We start from the raw sequence: 26,243 nt of genomic DNA, 5'->3' as shown, positions 1-26,243 counted from the left end.
TTAAACCGCCATTTATGAGCATTCGCCCCCATCGCACTGGCTTCGACATGGCACTTCCATGTTCCACACTGTCCGAGGTAGTTTCGATTTGGGCACTGGTTTTTCATTTTAGACTGGCTTTGAAGCCTCGGTGCAGTTGCAGGATTTCGGGGCTTTGCAATTCACATCACTCATTTTTTTAAAAAACTTTGAGCATGCGTAGTAACGTTGCAATGTTAGAACCCATCACCTACCTGTATTTTCTGATTGGGTTGTCCTATGCCCACTAGGGCTGTGCAATTCGGTATTCTGATTAGGTTAAAATACCGAATCAGGGCCATTTCGGGTTTTTTCAGTATTACTGAAACTTTTTCTGAATACTGAAAAATTTCGGTAATACTGAAACAGAGATTACCGAAACGATTCAGCCATTGTTTTTAATGAGAAAAACTTCTCCCAGCTTTCCGGGAATCTGGGGCAGGGCATTTTCTGTCCAAATCACACCAAACTTGGTGGAGACCTTCTGCTAACTCTCCTCTAACTACCCCCCAAGTTACAGAAAGATTGGACTTTGGGGGGCCATGTTATGCCCCCCCCCAAACAAGGTGCCCCATCCTCCTACAATCTCCATGGTTCTCTATGGGGAAAAACAAGTCATCTTTCTAGGTGGCTTGGGGTGGCATTTTACAAGCAAAATGCACCGAAATTTCAGGGGACCAGCTCCCCCCAGTCCTCCCACCCTCCACCAAGTTTCAGGTGGATTCCACCTTGGGGGGCCATTTTATGGCCTCCCAAAGGAGGTGCCCCTATCCACCTCCACTCCACTATTCCCTACGGGGGGAATAAGAGAGGCTTGTGTGGCTAGGGGTGGCATTTTGCATGCAAAGTGCCCCCAAACTTCAGGGGCCCATCTCCCACCTGTCCTCCCACCCTCTACCAAGGCCCAAGCTGATCCCACTTTGGGGGGCCATTTTATGGCCTCCCAAAGATGCTGCTCTTAGCCCCCCTTTCTCCATTATTTCCTATGAGGGAAATAAGACAGGCTTGTCTGGCTAGGGGTGGTATTTTGCATGCAAAATGCCCCCAACCTTCAGGATCCCATCTCCTACCTGTCCTCCCACCCTCCACCAAGGCCCAAGCTGATCCCACTTTGGGGGGCAATTTTATGCCCGCCACAAAGGTGGTTCTCCTGCCACACCACTTTGTCTTTCTACTGTGAGGAAGACTTCCACACCGCAGAAACACATGGGATTGGGGCTGCCAATGGCCACAGCCACAGTCCACCTGCACCCAAACTGCCAAATACCACACACCCCTCCCCAAAACCTAACCTCCCCTCTCCTGTGGCTAGCCACTTTCTATTGATTCCTGTTATGGGAAAATCTCCCACAGCAGGAACCCACGGAATGTGGCATCTGTGGCCACAGGTACAGTCCCCCTTTTAAATCCACCCTCCCACAGCCCCACAGTGACCCAAAGACACCCTCCCCAACATTCCCACACCGGCCCCTACCCCAGGAGCAGGGGGGGTCACACCAAAGGGAATGCCAACAGTATCTTACACAAAAATAACACAACTCACTTCACATAAGAGAATCACCCAAACACAACTGCTGTCAAAAACGGTGATGTGAGTTGTGTTATTTTGTGTAGTAGACTGCTTTCATGCCTTTTGGTGTGCCCTCCTACTGTGTAACCTAAAGCAGGTGAAGAAATAGTGTTTTTGAAAGCAATTGTGTTTTGGGTGATTCTTTAATGTGAAGTGAGTTTTTTTTTTGTAAGATACTGCTGGCATGCCCTTTGGTGTCCCCCCTGCTGTGCAACCTAAAGCTGTTCAAGAAATAAAGTGTTTTTGACAGGAATTGTGTTTTTGTGCTTCTTTAATGTGAAGTGAGATGTGTTATTTTTGTGTAAGATACTGCTGGCATGCCCTTTGGTGTGCCCCCCTGCTGTATAACCTACAGCTGTTAAAGAAATAAAGTGTTTTTGACAGGAATTGTCTTTTTGTGATTCTCTGATGTTAAGTGAGTTGTGTTATTTTTCTGTGTGGGGGACTGCTGGTGTAATGTGTCACAATGCTTTGCCTACTTGAACTTTGAAAGTGAGAAAATATTTTTTAAAAAAACTTTATTCAGTGTGTGTTTTATTCTTTGTTGTGCAGTTGGTTCCCATCATAGGGAACAATGGGGCTGGCTGGCCAGCCATCTCTGTAGGTGGTGTGGGAATTTGGGCGAGGGTGTCTGTGGTTCAGGTGCTCTTTCACAGGGACAAGCTCGCACTCCGGAGTGTGCCCACCATTGTGGCACCCCTGGGCTGTGCATAATTGCCCTGGGAAAGAGAGTTTAAAAGTTCCCGTCACAAAGAACAATGGGGGACGGCTGGCCAGCCTGCTCCAGGGGTAGTGGCCGGTGTGGGAATGTTGGGGAGGGTATCTTTGGGTCACTGTGGGGCTGTGGGAGGGTGGATTTAAAGGGGGGACTGTACCTGTGGCCACAGATGCCACATTCCATGGGTTCCTGCTGTGGGAGATTTTCCCATAACAGGAATCAATAGAAAGTGGCTAGCCACAGGAGAGGGGAGGTTAGGTTTTGGGGAGGGGTGTGTGGTATTTGGCAGTTTGGGTGCAGGTGGACTGTGGCTGTGGCCATTGGCAGCCCCAATCCCATGTGTTTCTGCGGTGTGGAAGTCTTCCTCACAGTAGAAAGACAAAGTGGTGTGGCAGGAGAACCACCTTTGTGGCGGGCATAAAATTGCCCCCCAAAGTGGGATCAGCTTGGGCCTTGGTGGAGGGTGGGAGGACAGGTAGGAGATGGGATCCTGAAGGTTGGGGGCATTTTGCATGCAAAATGCCACTCCTAGCCACACAAGCCTGTCTTATTTCCCCAACAGGAAATAATGGAGAAAGGGGGGCTAAGAGCAGCATCTTTGGGAGGCCATAAAATGGCCCCCCAAAGTGAGATCTGCTTGAGCCTTGGTGGAGGGTGGGAGGACAGGTAGGAGGAGGTCCTCTGAAGTTTGGGGGCATTTTGCATGCAAAATGCCACCCCTAGCCACACAAGCCTCTCTTATTCCCCCCATAGGGATTAGTGGAGTGGAGGTGGATAGGGGCACCTCCTTTGGGAGGCCATAAAATGGCCCCCCAAAGTGGGATCTGCCTGAAACTTGGTAGAGGGTGGGAGGACAGGTGGGAGCTGGTCCCCTGAAAGTTGGGTGCATTTTGCTTGCAAAATGCCACCCCACGCCACCTAGAAAGATGACTTGTTTTTCCCCATAGAGAACCATGGAGATTGTAGGAGGATGGGGCACCTTGTTTGGGGGGGCATAACATGCCCCCCCAAAGTCCAATCTTTCTGTAACTTGGGGGGTAGTTATAGGAGAGTTAGCAGAAGGTCTCCACCAAGTTTGGTGTGATTTGGACAGAAAATGCCCCGCCCCAGATTCCCGGAAAGCTGGGAGGTTTTCTCATTGAAAACAATGGCCGAAATCAAGCCGAAAAGTGAATACCGAATCGGCTTGCTGTTTCGGTATTCCCTGAATACCAAAACGGTTTCCTGATTCAGTTAAATCTGAATCAGGTTTAATGAAACAGGCAGGCCTTGCACACCCCTAATGCCCACTGGAGAGGCAATTGGTGGCAGAGTTCTGGGGGAAAATATGTACTTTTCCTGTTTGTTCCATTCTCATTTTTTTAAAAGCTAAGTCAGGAAAGAGTTAAAATGCAGCTGGTTCATTCCCTCCCTGCAGCTTCCCTGCTGCTTTGTTTTGCAGGGAGGGAAAAGCAGCCATTTAACCCTTTCCTGGCTTTTAAAGCCAGGAGGAAAGGGCAGTAACATGACAGCGCTTTCCTAGCTTTAAAAAAAAAATAAAAGAGTGAGCTCATAACGCTGAGGGAGTAAAGGAAAAGCAGCCATGTAACCCTTTCCTGGCTTTTAAAGCCAGGAGGGAATCAGCAGCAGCTTTACAAACCATTCCTGGTTTTAAAAAGAAAAGAGTGTGCGCATACCCTAGGAGGAGGAAGGGAAAAGCAGCCTTTTAACCCTTTCCTGACTTTTAAAGCCAGCAGGGAATAAGCAGCAAGGTTATGAATGGTTCCTGGCTTTGAAAAAAAAATTAAGAGAGTGCATGCAAACCCAGGAGGAAGGAAGCCAGTGGAGAAGCAGCCTTATGACCTTTACCTCGCTTTACTGATAAAAATGGCGGACAAGGAGATCAGAGAGCTGAGGAGGGTGGGAGTGGTTAATTTCACACAGACCAATCAGCTCCCAAGGAAAAGGGGGGAAGAGAAGGAAAAAAGGGGACAAAAGAGTTCACACTGACATAAATTGGGCCAGCTGCAACTTGGCAGCAGCTTCAAAAATAACATTGTGGTATGCTCGCAGGGAGAAAAATCAGGGATGTTGCGGACAAAGAGCGGTACTGCATCCCATGATTACCTTTCAAGCGTGAAATCCCTGCAAACATGGGACATGGGGCAGATACTGAAATGCTTTAAAGTCCCAGTGTGAAAGGCACTATAGATTCAAAGCACCTTTACATTTGCATGTGGACAAAATACTAACGTTATACATTTGATCAAAAAGAATAAGGAAGAAATGTTCAGGAAGGATATTCAAAACAATCTATTGGATGCTCTTTGTATACAATATTTATGACTAAGACACTATAAGCAAAACTGGTAACCATTTCCTATGCATGGCAATAGCTAAGGCTATTTACTTCTTGCACAGATATAAATGGTTTTGTGCCACTGTGCCCGGCTATTCTGTTGATTCAGTTTAACACAGTATTTGATCCTACATTTGTTGACAACAAAATTGTTAGATCTATTCTGCCCAGCATCTGTAAAGTTAGCGCTTTCAGTTTACAAAAAACGTTATGTAAATAACGAGTGTTCTTATTATTCAAATACTATTTGATTATACTGAAATGTGTTGCATGAAATTTCCCTCAGTCAAATGCAATGAGTTTTGCTCAATCTTTTGGAACACTTTGGAACACTACCAAAGGAATGAGTATGTTTGGGCATGATTCAGCCAAAGTTAAGCACTTTTAAGTTGCCACTTCAGACTGAACATTCCTGATCTTCTCATTATGGCCTGGAGAAGGAGGCTGTACAGCAGGCACACCTGGGCTCTTTGCCCCTCTTGTAAATTCCCCTTCTCATGTAAGCCTTTACTGTGGTACAGCATGACTCCAGCTGTGGAATTAGCTATGGCAAGGGTAACCAGGGTCATTGTTAACCAGCTTCTAACCAACAAGCACATGTGCGGCTGTAACATTACATCACTATTAAACTAAACTATAGGAAGGAAAAGGGAGTTTAAATAGGAGAGGAGAGAGGGAATAAATGCTGGTATCCCAAGCTTGCTTAGGGCTGCTTCCACAGGGGGATGATTTCCAATGCAGCAGCTATGGAATGTCTGCAGTGGGTGATTCTCTGTTTTTTCCTCCCTCTTCCCTTGGCCCATCCCCACTTCCAGCCTCCAGCGGGATTTTGCCAGCTTTTAAAAGAACTGATAGTACGTATGTCACTATCAACTGTCTTTTAAGCAGCAAAAAGCACATCAGTGGCAGGGAAGGAAAATGGTGTCCGATGTGAGTGAGGAGATTTGGAAATCCACAGCTTCCTATATACATGTGGACAAATCCAGTTTGACTCTGATCTTTCTGGAAAGACTGCAGTAAAACAGGCTGGGAAACATCAGGGAAAAACCTCTGGAAACCACACAACATGATGAAAGGAGCATGCTGGAGTATGACATCGTGAGTGTGATCTGAAAAAAACCCACTCCAGTTTGACATCTGCACTGGGCCTCACTGACCTCAGTGACAGAGTTAAACACGTTCTTCAGTCTTGTCTACTGAAATCAATATGATTTAGAAGTGCTTCTCTTTGACCGGACCACACTTTGCATTAGGACACTCATCATTTGCTATCTTACCATGTAAACCTTGTGTTGTTTTTTTTTTTAAAGAAAGAGATCTAAAACAGAAAGTGCAGATTGCATTTATTCTCTGCATGGATGGTCCTCAGTAAGGTCACGCGAGTACTTAACACACCAACCAAATAATTCCTACATTCAAATCACATTCAGGTCAGTGAAATGTTAATTCTTCTGTACAAACAATAATAATAATAATAATAATAAAAACAACAAAAAGACAAGTCAGCAAGAAAAAACTAGTTCTAAGTTAACATTGGCAGAATGCTACCAAGACAACGCCATAGAAACCTCACTGAAGCAGGAGTGAAATTCAGGCCACTTCATTGCAAAGCTCATCACAGATTTTTGAAAAATATTGTTGCTTTCTTTCTTTTTCTTATCTTTTTAAACGTTGGGTTTAGGAGCCAGATTTTCCAGTGTGATGTGCTAATTTTAAAAAAAAATGCTAATGCAGAAGCATAAGACCCCACCTGGTAGGATAAAATATATATTTAATTTCCTTTGAAAATTACTGCTGACTGACACCCATTTGCTGGTGATCGGCTTCTGCCTCCTCTTCTTCCACATCTGCGTTATATTCTTCAAATGCATCATCATCTACATCTGGAAGCCCCAATAGCTATTGGAAAAGAAGAAGGAAATATACAAGGTGTAATGCAAAATAGCATAATTAGGCAAAATATCTAAGATGAGTTACAGTTTGTGTGTTATATTTGTAGCACTATGTAAGTTAATTTAAACCCAGGGAAGGGTGGCAGTAAGTTAGTGGCTTATAGCAGCGAGGACTAAGTCATACTTCATGCAGCAATTAACCTGGCCATTTTACGTTATGTTACAGCCAATCCTAGTTCTTTAGAAATATAAAAGGCCATAGAAAAGTAACCCATGATCTGTGGCACAATGTATCTTCAGGCCCTACTCCCATATTCCACGCCAATGCTGTCAGTAATATCGTACACTGGCATAATACCCTATATTATACAGTTTAGTATATAGTGCTCAAAGATGGCTGAAATGGGAATGCTACAGACTACATAGTGGAAATTACGACCCACTGTTGGAAATAGGATATCTTAAAGTATGTATAAGAATGGCAATTCAAGACCATCTGCTTTGACACCAGCTTGCCCACCAGCTGAAGGGTTTTTCCTTTGAGGCCCCTGTTGCACCAATACAGATAAAAGCACATGACAATAATCAATACTAAGCAATACTATGCCATGTACTTGTATTCTAGATGAACTTTCAAACTTTGCATGAACCGTCTGTGTGTTTTTTTCTAAGTGTTAGGTAATTCTAACAGGTTGTGCTTTAATCTTTTGACAGTTAATTAAAATAGTGGTCTCTATCGAGATTAATGTTCCTCTATCAGATTCAACCAATAGTGATCTCTTAACTTTTTCTGACATTTCTCAGAGATTTATAGTTTTGTTTTGCAAGTTTGAGTATAATGTCATTTTTTACCATTTGGAAGGTTATACAATAGAAACTAAATATTCAATGAAGCATCAGATCAATTATCGTTTGTTTGTGGTATCACGTGATCTTAGATATTTGCATATGATGACTTATAAAGATGCAAATTCAGATAGAATGGCAGAGCTCTGATGGAAGGAATCTCTTGAGAGAATTTAGGTGAGAATTTATCTTTACCTATGCATTTCCTAGAAACTCTGATTATGTTAAACTTGGAATTTATTAAGAAATGTTAGCAAACTTATTTTGTATTGCCTTTCTGTGTTCTGTTTTTATAGGATTTATATTAATAACCATTTATATTTTAATTACTTGCTTCATTAAAAAACTAGGGTGTATTTTCAATAAAGTGCAATAAACTCTAGACAGGTGATAAGGAGTTGTAAAGCAATATCGAACCCTATATAAAATAAATGTACTGATAAACAGGTGGTTTAAAGAACTTAGCTGTTTGACAGGTCTGAAAACTAATTGCTGAAAGCTTTCCAAGAGAAAGATACATCTTTCTTTTGGCTAGTGGAAGCTTGGTTCAGACACAGGCAAAAGCTCGTTACAGCCCCCATCTCTCCGCACAACTCCATGTGAAATTTCCCAACAGCTGTGCCAGGAAGCGACTCCACCACAAAAGTTCCTGTATGGCCAAACTCTCCGTGGTATTTGACAAATATATCAAACACCACATCATTCCTCATACGGGTGGAGAACCATTTTGGTTTGTCTCCTGTCCCAGCTGGGAATCTCCATTTGGAGAAAACAGAAATTGGAGGAGGGGAAGCAAAGCCATTTACCAGAACTATGCCATTTACACAAGATAAACTAGACTTTCTGAGAACTCATAATGAAAGCATTTTGAATGTCTGGAAGATTAGACCCGAACTGCTGGTATAAATAAGGTGAAGGCAAACAATCGCTTACAGGTCTGAATGATTTGAAGACTTTTTCCAGGATTTCATGGAGCGTCTTTTTGCCACAAGAAGAGATGTAGTCCTGAGCCAACTGCAGGAAAGGCAGACAATCTTCACTTTCACTCCACACGTGCTGAAAGATAAAAATGAGTTGAGGTAGTGGGGGGAGGGGGGGGAGTTTCAACTTACGCAAGACTGTTTCCAGATTCTGAAAAGGGGGGAGGAAGGAGACATTTTGTCCTGACCAGGATAGCCCAGGCAAGCCCAATCTCATCAGATCTTGGAAGCTAAGCAGGGTTGGCCTGGGTTATGGATGGGAGACCTCCAACAAAACTGCAGAGCCAGGCAATGGCAAACCACCTCTGTTAGTATCTTGCCATGAATACTCCATCTGGGGTTGCCATAAATCAGCTATGACTTGACAGCACTCTCCACACTCCACCACAGTTAGGCCCTAAGAAAAGCTCTGGGGAGAAGAACAAGTTCAATCCGTGTCTCAGATCCAGGTAAACGGAGGCACAAATCCATGATTCTAATTTCAGTTGATATGTGGCTGTATTAAGGTCCTGTCTCTGTTATGGAGTCAGGGCTGTTCACAAATTATAGGAAATTTCCCAAAGCTATTTTATCCTTTTTGGGTTGTACGCAAAGAGGAAATGGAAACATCTTCCTTGCTCAATGCACAAGCACAGCCATGCTCACTCTTTGGGTCTGTTCTATGTCCTTTCGAGTTATTGGAAAACTGGTCTCAAGATAGGGATACAAACAAGTGGGAGTAGCGCAGCTACCCCCCCCCCCCCCACACACACACTGTATGCAAACAAGTTAAATCTTCATCCTGGCGTCAGGGTTAGGAAACAATCTCCCTACTTGTAGATATATATTTTCAAAATATTTATGTTAAAGGACATGGCACATGAAAAAACAATTTTCAGTGTCTCCGTGGCATATCTAGCCCATCAGGTTATATGTGCTTGAAATGCTACTTAATTGGGTAAGTGCAATTACCATCTAGCCATTGTACCCTCTCTTTTATTCTCAATACTCCTCTATCTTGGATAGATTTCATACCCAGTGTGTCTGAGACAACACATAGCTACAATATTGATCCAGCTATGTCTGCAGTCTTTTGAACAAAGAAGCAAGATGTTCTTTAATGGGGACACTTAATTAAATTACAAATTGTAAGGATTCAAGATACACGAAGTCCCTACAAAGACAGAGCAATGTATGAAATATAGATGTTCCATTTGGAGACAGAAGAACTTAGAAATATGTCTGCATTTCCAGTACCATTTGTGTCTCAAGCAGCTCCTGGAAAAGGCAACCTAACGTGATCATCATGATGCAGGCAAAAAAGGAGATTACTTGGCTATAATGCTGTACACCTCATCCTCCAAAAGCAGCTATTTTCTCCAGGAGAACTGATCTCTATAGTCTGGAAATCAGTTGTAATTCTGGAAGATCTCCAGGCTACACCTGGAAGTTGGCAACCCTAGTGGGAACACATTTAAGGTAAATTCGCTTAAGCTGTTTTAAAACTGTTCCTGGACTGTTTCCTTTTAGACCAAGTATGTGGAAATTGCATGACTGAATGTATCTTAAAAAAGGAAGTTCTGCATACCGAAAAATTAGATGTACCCCAGAATCCATTTCATAGGAAAACATGTAATTTCCCATCAGCAGTGTGAAGAGGTACAGTCCAGTAACAGTTTTACCATCTTATTTGTGAGTGTGTACAAGGCAGGGAGAGAGAAACCTAGGCCATGTTTTTCCACATTAGCACAGACCAAAGACAAAGCAAAGACATGCTGCAATTATCAAATCGAGTTCTCTGGATTAATCCCCTTGGAGTCCAAGGACATTTTTCATGCAGGACAGCAAAGGCACATTTCAGCTTCTTCCAAGCTATTTATGAACATACTTGAAACTTATTAACGTGGTCCAGAAAAAGAAAAAGCCACTCTTAAATCTAATATATATCCTGGCCAAATGTGGTGGGACAATGTATGAAGTCTATTTAGTGTCATATGTGAACATTAATCATTTATTGAAATCTACCGAGGCTGCTTCTGGAGGCTAATGATTACTTTATCCTGCAGATTCAGTTTTTTACTGTAATTCTTGCATATATAACACTGCATAAAGACATTACATACAAAGAAAGGAAAAAGAAAAAAAGAAAAGGTGTTTTACAATTCATATCAAACTAAATGATATATTTTTTCTCTAACTTATTCATCATATTACATAATAAAAATTACCTGCTGTTCACAAATCTTGTCCATATACTGTGAATTATTTCAGTAACTTCTGGCAGTACATTAATTTGGTTAATAAAGATACATTCCACATATGATTTTATAGAAGGGGGTTCTGGTTTTTCTCCCATTAAGCCACAATAACCATCTCTGTAAACAGAGCTGAGTAACTAACACTGTAATCTTAAGCAGAGTTACTCTATTGATTTCAATGGACTTATATTGGAGTCCATCTCCAGAGCTACCTCCCTGTTTGACTGGGTAGGGAAAATAGTTACTCTATTGATTTCAATGGACTTATATTGTAGTAACACTGCTTACAACTGAACTGTAAATATCCTATCAGAACAAGTAGTGGACCATTTTCCCTTATATTTTCTCTTTCCCTCAGGGGGCTGAGCTCAGGGGGCATTCCTTTCTTAAGGCTACAGACGTTGTTTTTATTTCAGGGAGTTTTAAACTCCCTCCCCTTTTAAGAATTTAGATTTTTCTGCGAATTGGATGTTCCCTCAGGCTTGTAGAAAACCCCCTTCCCATCTGTTCCCCATACCATTTTGTGGATTTTTTTTTAATCCATACTCTAAGGCCTGGTTCAGAGCTAGATATAACTGGTGGCATATTACTGCATATCAGTTATTTTGCTTTTCACATTTATACTTTTCTGCCACCAGGGAACTCAAGGTGGCATTGATGGGGTCCCACAAAATCTCCTGCCTAGTACTGACCAGACCCAGACCAGCTTAGCTTTAGCAAGGTCGATGTATCATGTGACTTCCAACCATCCCTTGGGATAAGCAGTTTAATCCTGACAACTCTTCTTACATGATGGACATACGGCAAAACCAGTTCTACCTGACATTTGCGGGGAGGGGGTTGGCCATCCGCATTAGGAAGATTCCAGGGCATGCTTGTTAAGGATAGTCTCTTTGCCCCAACCATATTTCCTAAGTCCCTTGAAGATGTCGTAAACTGTGATCAGTATATGACCATCATGTCAAAAATTTCAACAGGTGGTAGCTGCATCACATATTCACCACATTCCTGTGGTCAATGTATTTTCCATGGACAACATTAAAACTCAGGTCTGTTACTTTAGGTCAGCAGTAGGATGCTATATATTTGCCAAGCTCAGCTAAGGGAGCTGAAAGACATTGCCTGCACATAACAAGATTGCAAGTCCTCCACTTAAAAAAACAACAACAACCCTGAACATTTCCTCTAAAAGTAGGTAAATATAAAAAGGATTAATTCCAAAGTCATTTCTGAAAGTTTTGTTATATAAGCACATGCATAATGAAATTCCTAATGATACAATGTATAGATAAAAATAACCACAGCTTTCTCCAAACAGCTCCAATCTCTTTCCTCTGCTAATGTCAACTGAGAGTCCAGACAATCAGCATTAAAAAAAAAAATCCAGCTTTTCCTGGAAAGTACCATTTCAGGCTGGAGATTGGGATCTTAATGCTTGCAAGTTCTCTCTACCAGGAAACTTCTTATCCAAGTAACTCCCTAGAAAAACAGCGTATCATCGAGAGAAGGCTAGTCTATTTTACTATTTGCAAGTAAGCTTCCTAAAAAGAGAAAGAACAAAACCAAAAAAGAAAACCCTCAAACCCTAAACTCAATGCACATATGTAGCCAAGGAAAAGCTTACCGCTTAAATTTGCTGTTTGCAAACTGGTGCTAAAAAGGAAAGCAAAATCACCAAACCCTGTTTTGAACAAATTTGAGAAATTCAGTGTTACAGATCAATGCAGCCCGATACAGCTTCAGAGCACACACCCTGGCTTTTAATATTTCAAAGCAGGACAAACCAGATAATATCTCCTCTTGTAAGTGAACAAGGAAATTTAATCTTACTCATGTGCACATGAAACACACTACCTTTCCAAAACAAAAAAATGGATGTCAAACTATGCAATGAATGTTTTATTTTGAATATTAGGGATCTTAGCTAAGATCAAAAAAGTAAAGCCAGTTTCACATCTCACAATTAAATTCACAAGCAAATTTAAACTAGCAAGAAACAATATTACATAAGAAGCACATAAATATCTCAATGAAATCACAACAGTTTCATTTCACAAGACCATGCAAAACCTTGTTCAGTGTAATACACAAAGCAATTTATCAAGCCCGACCACCTACTGGAGGAAACCAAAGCCATGAAGAATGAATATTGGCATAGTGCTGCCCAGTTTTCTAATGACGACTAGGTGATAATCAATGGGCTTAGACTGGAATAACTCTGCTTAGCAGTTCACTTTAAGAAAGCTATGCAGGCTCATGCCGTTCTCTCCCCCTTCTCTTTTATTTGTGTATTCCACCTCACTTCCATTTACAAAGGTAAGCAAACCATAACTGTGTTACATCTGTGAGAGTGGGCAGGATCCTATCTTAGGCGTGAGAAAGTGCCTCCAGCATAAGGAGCCTACTCCCTTACATCGGAGCAAGGCTTTTCTTAGTAGGATCCAGACGTGTGTTTCTGTTAGCCAAAGACAAGTCTTTGCAAACTGTGTTCTGCTAACCATAGTTAGCCAAAATGCTGCTTCAGACATAATGCTGTACTGTGGATAGCGCAGAAAAGGGAAGAGACTGGGGAATCCACTTGTAAGGGAGGAGGGGAAAGGGGGAGGAGAATATGAATCCACAAGACACGCCTGATCTCCTAACCATGGGTAGGTTACTGGGCAGCATTACATCTGCATCAGCTTAGCTTTGTTTCTATATATATATATATATATAAAGACCAGAAATAGAGCACGGCGTCTACTATACAGAAAGTTTATGAACAACCTTAATCATAACACTGACTCATACTATGCACATTTCAATTAAATATAACCATTTTGCTAGAACAACTTACACAAAACAATCTTCTCATACCGAGTTTCTTTGAAGAAATTTGACAGATAAGAGCCAATGTGGAACTCATGTGGTGTAGTGGTTAGAGTTGGATTAAGATCTGGGAGATCCCGGTTTGAACCCCTACTCTGTCATAGGAGCTCACCAGATAAATTTGGCCCAGTCTCATTCTCTCAGCCTAACCTACCTCACAAGGTTGTTGTGAGTATAAAAGGGAGACCGATTTAAGCCACTTAGGGTCTCAATTGGGGAGAAAGGCACGGTATAAAAGAAGTAAATAGATAATTAAAGAACTACTATCTGACCATCCAAAACCACACGTAGTTTGGTGGCTTGTAACCAAATGCCAAACATTTAAGTTCCTATATAATTAATAACCAGGTGTTCTCTAGCACAAAAGGAACAGATTTCTTTCAGGAGACATCTTCAGCCTAATTGAGCATATGACAGCAAAGCTCTGCCATTAGTATATAATCATGCAGCGTACATCATAAGACAGAGAAAAATATTGATCACCTTGCAGTTCAGAGGCCGTACCGCATCTACATATTATCCCTGAACTCCCACTCCCTTCCAACAACAAGTAATGAGATGCTATGGGACTTGCATGGAATAGCGCTGAATACTGTGCTTTAATATGCATGAGGCACTTCACATATATTGGGTAGCATCCTACCACTCCTACATTCCCCTCCACCCCTGCAGCTCCCTCTGGCCCACAGAAGATCGCTCCTGGCATCACAAGATCCACAGCGGAACAGCAATGAAGGTCTGCGGGCTGCAGAGAGGAGGGGCGAGAGGGTGATCTTGCCCTCTCTCCTCAGTGAAGCTGTGAATGTAGGAGGAGGAGTGGTTTCAAGTCCCTGTTGCTCACTGCTCATAGCTATCCCTACACAGAGATCCTTCAGTTCTAGGACTGCTCTCTCCAGGGGTTTGAAGGAGCGATAAAGAGTAATGCAGGAAAACAACATCTCCCGCATGCAGAGTGGTAGGATACTACCCATCATCGCAGTACTGTTCCGGCAGGTCCTGGGCCCAGCCAGCACAATCCTGCACAGAACTGGATTAGGGCTGCCAGATTCAGTGCTGTGTGAGGGCTCATCTTCAGCAGCTGCACAAATCACAGAGAGCTCCAGAAGGCACCTCTTGCCATTGTTGTGCTACAGGGATGAGCAGGGTTGCCGGTGTTCTTTCTTAGGACTCTACACAGATGTTCAAACTGCAGAACCTTTTCCCTCCAAGGAGGTGCAGGTGTGGGGGGGGAAGCTTCATCTGCTGGACATGGCTGGTTATGCCACTGCCAAGGGCACAGGTGCTCACCCAGAAAAGAGTTGGAGAGCCAGGTGAGAAGAGATGCTCCTCTTGCTGCTGTTTCCTCTTGGATGCAGGTGTTAAGGACCCAGGATCCTAGTGAGAGAACCCTTGGTGCATCGGGAAGTCTTTTCCAATCTATGGAACAGACTAGGCATCTGCTTCTCTGGCTCATTTATTTTCAGAGCGATGCATGTGAGGGGCTTTGTTTCATTCCCAGCAAAAACACAAAGACAACTATAGAGCCAGCTTCACATTGGGAAGTATTAGGGAGATCATTTTGTGAAGGAACTCACTGAACCTGAGTGAAACTGCAACAGGAACGTTGGCTGTGAGCAAAGAGAAAAGAGAACAGATGTGACAGGACAGTAAGAAAAATAAAACCCTCTATCCTTTGGAGCGGTATTGTTTTCTTGCCTGAACCAAGCCAGCTCTATTTACCCTGTAAGGTCACACTGCTCCATCTTTAACTTCAGCTGACCTAAGGTGGAATTTGAAATAATCAATGATGGATGCTTGTATTCAGCTGAAAAACTTCTCTGAAAACAAGGCCAGGACAATTTGCTAGTTACTGAAAGGTTGTTCCTTTGCTGGTTCAGTGCCTGTGGGAACTGATAGCTTCCTTCCTTTAAAAATCAAAAAGAGTCCAGTGGCACCTTTAAGACTAACCAATTTTATTGTAGCATAAGCTTTCGAGAATCAAGTTCTCTTCATCAGATGCATGATACAAACTGGTCAAATACAGAAGAGGAGGAGGGAGAGGGGAGAGAAGGGACATATATCAGAAGGGGACAAGATGCAATTAGCGGGGAAGCAACCAAAACATTCCTTTGCTAGTAAATGTAAACATCTCCTTTTGGTGTGGAGTCAGTTTGCCGTGTTAGTTGGAGCAGTAAAAGCATCCAATTCCTATGTAGTATAAGCCTTCGATAACCACAGCTCTCCCTGCCAGATGCATCTGACAAAGAGAACTGTGGTCCCCAAAAGCCCATACCAGGTGCCACTGGGCTCCCCCAGACCACGCCGCTGTAAAGGAAATGGATGACATCTTCATCATTTGGACCCATGGGACGCCCAATTGTTTCAGGAAAATGCACTATCACAGTAGGAGTCTCGGGATACATGGACTCTATCCTCAGGCCCTATGCCACCAGCACACCCAGCTATTTACGGGACACCACTGACTTCCTCCTCCTCTTCTGTATTTGACCAGTTTGTACCATGCATCTGATGAAGAGAACTTGATTCTCGAAAGCTTATGCTACAATAAAATTGGTTAGTCTTAAAGGTGCTACTGGACTCTTTTTGATTTTGCTACTACAGACTAACACGGCTAACTCCTCTGGATCTTCCTTCCTTTAAGTCTACCGTCCCAATATGTTGACACTGGCTAACATCATTACTCTTAAATTGTCTGCCTTAGCGGTAGTGGATTCTGCAGATATAATAAGCAAATGAAATGCTGTAATCAGGTGTATAACTGAGCATTTGCATGATCGTTCAGCATGAATGCTTTAATCCATCTTTCTAAAGATCATTCCAAATACTACCTGCCTGTGAAATACAGAATCTTTCCATGCACTGGGTTGGATCGAGTCAGCTTCTTCACTAATTTGCCCCATTCCCCTCCTCACTACAGCACCGATTCCACATGGAGGCCTCATTATCCCCAGCATAGCTTTTCTTAGTGGTCAAAGAGGACCTCTTCCTTCCTTTTCACTAGTAGAGAATCTGGTCGGATTCAACTCATACAATCCAGGATCTGTTTTTATTTGTAAGGAAGCACCTCTACTTCTACATTAATAACCAAGTAATGTTTTTACATGATGCATATGGGTGTCACATAAGCTAGAAAAATTGATAATGGGTGGGGGAGGTGTTTTACCCACTCTTGCCACCAATGTGTACAAAACAGCATTTAGCTGCTAGTTTTCTGAAGAACTTAGTCCAGCTTCATGTGCAGCTTCATGTGTCATAGACATTACCATCATGATCACGATGAGAGAACAGAGATCATCGGAACAGCTATGTTTCACAAGATCACATGATCCAATATGGTGTAGATTAAAAACTGACCTCTGCTTGCCACTTATAAGTTACCACTGACTGCTGTGATGACACAGAATGTTCATCAATGTTCAAGGGAAAGCTGTCAAAAAGGTGACAAATACTGTAGCTACTGAGAGAAGAAAAAAGTCAGTATTGCTGAAGGAAAAAATCTAACACAGCACAGGAAAGCAATACAATGTGATTGGAGAATGGGAATGAACAGGCATAAGTGCTTTGGACCTGTGGGCCGAGGACTAGAGGTGGGCACGAACTGGAGAAAAAACAAACCATGCGGTTCGTGGTTCGTCCTGTGCTACAAAGCAGCACGGAAAGGAGCATTTCACCCTGGCTGGTTTGGATCAGCTGCTTGTTGGGGATCTCCCCGCCAAGCAGCTGATCGGGGCAGTGGTAAGGAAAGGGGTATTGGCAGAGTTTAACACAAACCAAACGAACTGGCAGACCAAGTCGTGGAAGTTTGTGGAAAATGGGCTTCCACAAACTGCTGGTTCGTGAAGCACGAACCGGCTCAGTTCGTGATGCACTTTAGTTTGTCTTGCGGTTTGTGCCCAACTCTACTGGGGACACAAAACATATAGACTGAAAGTCCCATTAATCTATCAAGAGCCAGTATACCTCAGTCTAAGATTTACCTGTGAGGTAAGTTAGGATGAGAGGGTGTGACTGACCCAAGACCACCCAGCAAACTTCTATGGCAGTGTGGGGATTCGAACCTGGGTCTTCCAAATCCTAGTGTCACCAATACATCATTCTGGCTCCCAGGGCTGATATCCTTCATGCATGCTGCCCTTAGGTCTTTGGTAAAAATGTGGGAAGGGACTTGAGATTTGGTACACATTTAAAGTTGCCTTATATAGCACAGTCAGTCCACAGGCCTAAAACTCAATACTGTCTGCTCTGACTGGCAGTGATTCTCCAAAATCTCAGGTCCTTCAGGATTTCCAAGGACTCAGGTCTTTCCCAACACTGCAACACGTGTGCTCTCAATCCTTTCTTACCTTGCTGCAGCATTTTTTTACAACTATTGAACAATTATGATATCAAAAACCTCAGATACAAAGAAAAATATCAGAGTGGAAAATTCACTGAGAAGAGAACACTAAGCCATGTCGCAGCTATCACCAAGCAATGCCGTAAATGGGCAATGACGCAAATCTCACCACTATCCAAGTGCTGGTAAGGAAAAGACCTTTGCAGATACCTGCTGGGACAGATTCTCAAACCTGCTAATACTCATCATTTGAGATGGAGACTCAGCTAGCAGCTATAGGAAGACCATGAATATTACCAGGAGAAATAACTGATCAAGCAGAGGTGAAGGAACAGGACAGTACAATAAAAGAATGGTCAGAATGTGGGGCGGGGGAGAGGGAGACATTTCAGTGGGTCCAGTATATATAGACAGGTGTATATTTGCCTGTCAGGCTTCACAGTGCCTTGTAATACATTCTTTCCAGGGGATTTGGTGGGTGGTTGGGGGTGGTCTGATGAGTGGCTACTCCTTTGTTCCAGCTCTGCAGCCACCCATGAAAATCAGGGCATCAACCCTGATAAACAATGTTACTTAACCACAGGTTTATACAAAAGTACACTTGCACAATCTGGTCGCAGTCCAAAACACACTTCATTCAGCAAGCTGCAGCATCAAAATCAACAGAACTCACTTCCAAACAACAAGTTTAGTATAGGGAATCTCAAGCTTAATATAGGTTTGGCCACTAGGGCAATTTAAATGCTGTTTGTTCATTGGCCAGCTTTTAAAGCAGGGGTCCTTAGGATGCAAACCAACACTGCTTTTCAGTGGCTATATGAAAACTCATGGCAGTCACTCCAAGGGTTCATTATTCCAATGAATACAAAGAACAACTTAAAACATAATACTTGTCAGTGAAAAGTTTTTATACACTCAGGGTGTTTCTAGATGACAACAAAGTGATTTCTTTCCCGGTTCTAGCCACACTAGTTCTAGCCCTGCCTGTGACAAATTGCACATTATCAATCCCCATGCGTTTTTTAAAAAAGCACCCTGTTTTACTATAGTTGTTTTTGGGGAAGCACTTGTTGCTTAAATATGAGGTATCAAAGTAACAGCCCAGGACAAGCATTTGCAGATATTGCTGGGGGCAATATCTTCTCTAATATGGCTGGAAAAACAACTCTGAATGGCTTGAGCCCTGAGGACTAAAAAGTCCACCCATTCATACATATTTACCCATCAGTTAAGAACTTTGTCTAAGGTTCTACTCCATCTCCTTTCCTTAGCATGGGTGAAATGAGTAACAATAGGGTCTTCTGTGATTGTGGCAGCCCAATTATGGAATGCCCTCCCCGTATCTATTCATCGTCTATTGAGCTTGATAAACTTTTGCAACTGGTAAAGAATTATTTATTTACCCTGGCTTTTTGTAGAGCTTGTACTTTGAGGGGGAGGGGGGGGAGAGTTGCTTTTTGCAGACTGGTTGGTTTCTAATGTATATATTTTTAATGTTTTTCTTGCACATGATGCTTTCTGATTTGTAAGCTGCTTTTAGAAGAAGTGTGGGATATATGCAGATAAACAGAAAGCATTGTACTGTAACAGAGATACCTAAAAGGGAAAACAGAAACACAAGCACAGATGACCCACTGGCGAGGGATGGGAGAGGATTAAAAGTAATTAGCACTGAACTGGGTTGCTTCTGCTTTCACTGTTCCTACCCACTTCAAACTGTATTATGTCCCCTTTCCTGCCAGGGCACTGGAAAACAGCTTCATACAGACACACATACACAAGAGTGTGTGTGTGTGCTCTGCACAGAGTCTAGAGATGCTATGGGGAGAAAGCCGATTATTTGGCCTGCAAGTCATGTCCTTTTATTTGGGGGAGCCCAGAAAGCTTTATTTTCTATGAATATCACACATGAAGGCAGACTGCTTTGCAATCTCTCTGTGTCGAGGGAAAAAAGTACTTGGCACATGCTCAAATGACTGTAGATCCTGAAACAGAAGGAGCTCCCTGCTGTTGTGAGGGTTTTTTCCTTCAAAAAGGGCACATGTGCATGAGTGGACTGGGATGTTTAAACAGCCTTGGAGCAAGCTGAACTAAGTGGGTGAACCATTGTTGACACTGCCCTGACCCACAAGGCAGGCTGACACCTCACCTTTTTCAGGCTGCTCCTGGCTATCAGCAGCCCTCTAAGGCAGTGGCCCACCAGGAAACTTCCCAGTGGGTTAAAAGGCTAGCCAGCCCCTGTACCCGTCTGTACCAATGCTGGTTTTCAAATTATATTTCAAAAGGAAATGGACAAAGTAGAGGGGAAATTGGCCAGTTGTACCTGTCTCAATCCTGTTTCACTGGTCAGTTTCAACAGAGAGAAGAGAAAGGGGAAGGCAGGTCTGGGAATGAGGAAAGGCAGACACAAAGATCACTCACAATGTAACTGACCTCTCCTCCATACAAGGTAAGACAACAGCTTTAGTCAGTTTGCACTAGAAAAGGCTTGTGCTGAAACTGCATGAGAACATAAAAAATTGTGATAAGCCAGCACATGTGTGCGTGCGTGCGTGCGTGGTGGCAACAGGGAAAACTTAGAAATGCTACGCTTTGAGGGGAATGTCATCTGGGTTCTTAAGAATCAATATGCAACTTGGGTCAGTAGCAAAGAAACTGTCTAGGCTGGAAACACTCTCAGGCATGATTCACACCAGCAGAAGACATCCAGCGAGGAGGTATCGAGAGGTGAATACGCAAGTGCGAAGCAGGCCTAACTCCACCACACGAATGGAATGCTTAGAAGAGCTATCCTGGTTTCGTAGCATTCTGGGCAGATGTAGAACACTTCACAGGACTAGTTCAACACATGCAAAGCCTCAGAGGGGGAAAGTGGTGGTATGAATCAGCTCTGAGACATGGGTATCAAAATGCAAATTCCTAAGAAGTACCACAGGAAGCGCATGTAGATTTAAATCATCAGCTAGCTAAATTCTGAGTTGCTGACCAATCCAAGTGCTCAGAAAAGCAAGGGGTCAACCAGGTTTTACTAACGCCGTATCTAGTTATTTAAAATGCCTACTTTCCCCACAGATCAAGGGAGCGTATAATTATTTGATAACAGCACTAGAGAAACAAGAGACATTGCTAAAACACTCAAGCAAGAGACAATAAATAACAATGCTAAGCTCAGCTATAATTAAATACAAACACTATCTAAAAGCTCTGGGATGCAGCACAGCTTAATAAACCTGTGAGGAGGTCTTCTACACCTCCCTGGACATCCCACTCCAAGGAACAGGAGCCGCCACTGAAAAAGACCTCGCTGTCAGTATTTTATTTATTTATTACATATTTATATTCTGCTCTCCATGAAAACTAGACTCAGAGTGATCATCTCAACCTGACAGGTAGTCAGCACTCCTCATGAGGTCTGCTGCGTGGATCTTAACTGGCATGTTAAAGTGAAATGTTAAAAGGGAAAAGGCAAATTCTGTATTGGATCTCCTGGATGTACAGACTTGCTAGGCCAGTCAAAAACCTCTGGACTCTGCCTCCACAACCAGAAAAAACTCATGTCTCCCAACCTGTACCCAAACATGACCCGTGCCCTGCCTCGGACTCCTAAGGATTCCATCCACATACCCTCTCGGGTCCCAGAAGCTTTGTTTTCAAGAACTGGCAACCTTAACATGAATGCAAAGTCAGCTCCTTACAAATCAATTGAGGTTTGTTTTCCATTAACTAGATCTATATTTTTAACTGTCCGTTACAAAACATAACCTATTAGATACAACCGCATTGCAATGGTATTGTCAGCACAGTAGCAGCTCTACCTACTCTCGGCTATTATCCTGTGACAGCTCTGGCAAACTGCCTGCTGTCATTGAAAATATTGTCCCAGGACTATTTTTTTTAAAGCTATTATCTAATTCCATATATGAGTACCTTCTCTCTTTGGGAATTATGACAAGGTTTATGAACTAGATTGGGATAATTGGCAAGACCTAAAATAATACTAAAAATAAGGACAAGATGTGGAAGAAACTTTGGCTATTTTTGGCAGAACTACCATAGTTATAAGAACTGCCACAATATTGCAGTAGTATACACATTTTTTCCCATAGCATTTCCTTCTTTGCTTAATGTATTGTTTATCTCATGACAAGATAGATGTAGCCTGGTGAGCTGGGAGGAGGTCACCTAATAAGCATCACAGATGGGGGTGAATGTTCAGCTGGCAAAGCAGTCCTCAGCAGAGACCACTGGCTTCAACCGGCTTAGAAGGGTGCAACTGTGCTCAGAATTGTACTGTGAGTGTTCCAGATCCAAGTCCAATGCTCTGCCCTCTACATTACACTAAGGGTCGAATCACACAAGACAAAATACACTTGAATTACACTCGAATTACACTCAAATACACTTGAATTACAAAATATGCTTGAATTACCCGTGTAATTCAAGTGTATTTTGTCTCATGTGGTGAGACCCTGATTCTGTTTCTCGTATTCAGTGTATTAATTACTTTGGGATCATCATATAGGCGCTTTCCATATACACTTTAGTGAACAGCTAGAAGTTGCAGGAAACAGCCAGGTGAAAATAAAGTGCAATATGATGCAGGCTCTCTTTTAACATGCACTGCCTCTTCCTGTGTGTGGACTGGCTACTCCGTGCCATGCTGGCTCCCCAATGGTAGGCTTAGTTATTCAGATCCAAGCACTGGGGTGGATCCATCCAGCTTTCCTGCTGATAAAAAAAGAAGGAAAGGTCCCCATTGACCACCCACAAATGTTATGTTGGGGATCATGAGACCTGCATGGACAAGAGCCATGGGCGACAGGGGCTATATAGTAAAGGAGAGAGTTTGACCATACCAGGACAGTAGAAAAGCTGCCTGGATCTGCATATGCAATGCTTTTGTAGTGAAATTGATGAAATGCTAATCAAGTGCCATTAATTGTTGTAAAGCAAATCATTAAACTGGTATCAGTTTCTTCTGTTTTAAAGCATATCATTAAATTGGTATCTGCTTCTTTTCATCTGTTTTAAAACTGGGTGTGTTGTTGCATAAGGGAAAGGGTTGGATTTGACCTCATCCATTTCCCCTCCTTAGTATAGTTCCCATCCTACGTGGCTTTTGTATCTGCAGGTCCCACAATCCCTCAGCATAACACAGTGGTCAAAGAGGATGCTTCCTTCCTCTTTCAACAGTAGTCAAGTGTTTATAATAGGTAAGTGAATGCTTGTTTCAGAAGCCCAACTTTCAAACTGTATGATAAATCAGATTTGGAAAGGCCCATTATTTTCTTATTTTGAAGTTCTAATTAGCACCAAGCTATCCAATCTGGAAAAAGGGGGAATATTCACTTGTTAATAATAGCAGCATTTCTGTTGTTATTATCAAAGAAAGCAGGGTGGGAAGGTGGGCAAATCTTGCTACTTCAGCAGACCAGCATGTACAGGCAGTGGCTGCTTCTTCTGCTGTTAGTAAAAGCCTAAGAAACCACCACCTGCTTGGATTATGCTGTAACCAAATGGCAAAGAAGACTGCCTCTTCCCCAAACAGCTTTCAAATAAAATATTCATCTTAGTCCAACTCCTGAAGGAGCTGAACTGGTATAGGGAAGGAATCTGTTGGGTGTGAGGGAAATAATCATTCTGACTCCATTTTATTCATATGCATTCTCCATTTTCTGGGACAGCCAGAAGAAGCCCACCATGTATTCAAGGAAAGAGCGGGTGACGTGGGGGGCAATTCCCTGTGGAATACACAAGCTATTAGCAAAACTAACAGACAAGGAAGGGACACCAAGGCTACCCCTCCTTCATGGTATCTGCATTCAGATAAGCTGACCCCAGCAAAAGGATGGCAGCTTTTCCCTACCTATAGGTTTCCTTAAAGGGGCAGCTCCTGGTCTCTAACTATCACCTGATGAAGAACTAGTCCCTCCTCACAGCATTTCTTTAAAGGCTGGTCTACCAGTGACCACAGACAACAGGCTCCATTTTGCAGTTCTGGATATATGCTAGAAATGATTGCTCCCAGCAAGAGAGATGGTGAGCAGAGTATTTTCTGTTCCTCCCAAATATTCCTCCCATTCCCCAATAAAACATCTCCAAATGTGTCTATCTTCTGCTCTAACTGCTTGGCTGAAGCAAGTGATCCTGTCCTTGCTCCTTTTCCCTCAGGTAAACTCCAAGATCCCTTGTCATTAGTGTGCCATGTGAACAATCTGGACAGACCACTCCCCACCCTCTGGAACTACAAGACAGTAACAAGAAGTCATCTGCTGCGCATTAGGGCACCTGCCAGAAAGCATACAAAACAAGACCCAGCATGGGAAAGGGTGGTCTCCAACCCAATATTTCCAAAAGAATAGAGAATCCTGGAGCTTCCCTATCAGTTCTGTGAAACAGTAGGTTTTGGAAAGATGGGGGTTCCATCATACCCATAGGCCTGAACCATTTGGGAGCCTTCAAGCTCTATGCAGCCCACCAGGGGCTCAGTAAAACCTTTTTGTGTTTGCTGCATGCCTTGAATGGAAGGGAATGACCAACTGGTGGTGGTCTGCATTCAGCTTGGTTGCTTCCAAGCTATGGGTCAAAAGTGATCCATAATGTTTCATAATGCCTGACATGTGAAGAGGATGCCGCTGTGGAAACCTCCTTCTTAACCATGAGTGGTGAGGGGAAAACACTCTGCACATGCTCAGAGGCACTCAGCTTTTGGTACTGGTGGTTAAGTGGTTGAACTGGGAATCAGCACTTTGTTGGTTTGAATCCCACGACTGCCATGAGCTCAGCAGGTGGTCTTGGGTAAGCCACTCCTCTTAGCCCCAGTTTCCCAGATGTATGGTGGGGATAATAACACTAACTTTGCCCATTGCTCTGAGTGAGGCACTAATCTGTCTAAAAGAGCGATATATGAGCACTGTTAGTATTATTATTACTCCACATTCCTTTCCCCCAATCCTGCCTCTAAAGATGCCTGAGGAGCCCTTCCCAGGGCCGGGAAAGGCAGCAAACAAGCAGGCTAGTCCTTCTAAAATCTGGAGGGGGCCCTCAGTCATTCCCTGGCAAATGGCTATTGTTAAGCCCCCCCCCCACGCACACCAGGCCCCGGTGGCCCAACAAAGCAGGTGCCCGTCCCAGAGGACTTGGGGGCGGGAGGCTGCTGGCCTTCCACCGCCCTTGGCAAAGGGGCGGGTGGGCCCTCGCTGGGGAAACGGGGTGGGGTGGAGGGCTCTCTCTCCCCCAGCCACACCACAAGGGGCTCCCCCTCCAGAAAGGGGCAGAAGCGGCCCCCGAGGAAGCCCTCTGTCGCCCCCCACCCAAGAGCGGCTTCCCTCAGGCTCGCCCTCCCCCAGCTCCTTACTCACAAAATTGTCCCCGCAGCCGTTGTCAGGACAGAGGACGTAAAAGGACACGCCCGGGTCGGCGTAGAAATCCATCCTCCTCTCGGTCTCCTCGGTGGCGATGAGCTCGAAGGGGGTGTTGGAGCACCATTTCTCCGCAACGTCAGCCAGCTGCTGGAAATCCATCCTCTCCTCCTGCCCTGGCTGCCTTCAGCCTCCTCCCTCCCGCTCTCCCGCCTCCTCCTCCTCCTCCTCCCCGGCGTGTGACTGTATCCGACTCCGCTCCCCTCTCCCTCTAGGCGCTGGGCACTCGGCCCTTCGCGGGAGGGGGATGGAGGGGGGATGCTGCAGGCGCCCCGGCGGCGCTTCGGGCTACTGTGGCGGCTCCCCGCCTCGGCATTACTCGCCAACTTCCAGGTATTGTTTACATGCCGGGTGCCGCAGGCAGGCAGGCTGGCTCCCTTCGCCCGCCTCGCTTCCTCCCCTCAGCCGCTCTTCAGCAGCCCGACCGGGCTCAGCGCGGCTGCGTTCCCTTCCGTGTGGGGCACCCGGCGGGTGTGGGGGAAAGCTGGCTTCGGCCGGATCTTGCTGGATTCGAGGCGACCCACCCGCTTCTCCCCGGGGCCGAGGCTCCCCCTCCGGCGCGGGGGCTGGAGCCACCTGCTGCGAAAGGGCCCCTCCTGCCCTCTCGCCGGGACGGAACCCACGCCCAGCTCTTGGCTCAGAAAGGCCCCGTTCCCTGTTGATGTTTTTTTGTGGGGGTTTCCTCACTCGAGCGTCCGGCGGGCCTTGCCAAGGTTTGTGTCGAACTCCCTTTCCCTTGCCTCGAATTGGCCTACAGACACACAGGCCCAGCTGGGCCTCTCCCACTTCGCCCAAAATCAGGCGATGCAAAGAGCGCAGCCCCCGTTCTGAAACTGCATCCTCGAACCTGCCAATCCGACCGATTTGGATGGTCACACTCCTCAATTCCAGGAAGACTACAGAGGCCTCATCTTGGTGCATCTAAAAAAATCCAGGTGCAGGAATGTTCCACTACATCACTACACAATATTAGGCCCAGACCGTTTTCTGACTACAAAGTGTAAAAGTTGTATTAAAAA

At 44.1% G+C, this 26,243-nt stretch overlaps 1 protein-coding gene across 1 annotated transcript; it reads right to left on the bottom strand.

Annotated features, from left to right (window-relative positions):
• Window positions 1-5,970: 5,970 nt before the first annotated feature.
• On the bottom strand, window positions 5,971-25,808 carry MTURN (maturin, neural progenitor differentiation regulator homolog). Its single transcript, XM_054991702.1, has 3 exons — window positions 25,165-25,808; window positions 8,316-8,438; window positions 5,971-6,543 (listed from the first exon to the last, which is right to left on the bottom strand). Exons 1-3 carry the CDS (start codon window positions 25,324-25,326, stop codon window positions 6,433-6,435), a joined length of 396 nt encoding a protein of 131 aa, XP_054847677.1. The 5' UTR covers window positions 25,327-25,808; the 3' UTR covers window positions 5,971-6,432.
• Window positions 25,809-26,243: the final 435 nt, after the last annotated feature.

Source organism: Eublepharis macularius, chromosome 11, assembly GCF_028583425.1.
Source record: "Eublepharis macularius isolate TG4126 chromosome 11, MPM_Emac_v1.0, whole genome shotgun sequence".
Lineage (NCBI taxonomy): Eukaryota > Metazoa > Chordata > Lepidosauria > Squamata > Eublepharidae > Eublepharis > Eublepharis macularius.
Note: the sequence above shows the minus strand (reverse complement) of the source record. Positions and strands in the feature narration are given on the sequence as shown.

Coding starts and splice junctions, on each gene's coding strand:
- MTURN (XM_054991702.1), bottom strand. CDS start 25,326: ATGGATTTCCAGCAGCTGGCTGACGTTGCGGAGAAATGGTGCTCCAAC. Junction 8,439..25,164: donor ACGGCTGCGGGGACAATTTT/GTGAGTAAGGAG, acceptor TTTATCTTTCAG/CACGTGTGGAGTGAAAGTGA. Junction 6,544..8,315: donor TCTTCAAATCATTCAGACCT/GTAAGCGATTGT, acceptor CTTTTCCAATAG/CTATTGGGGCTTCCAGATGT.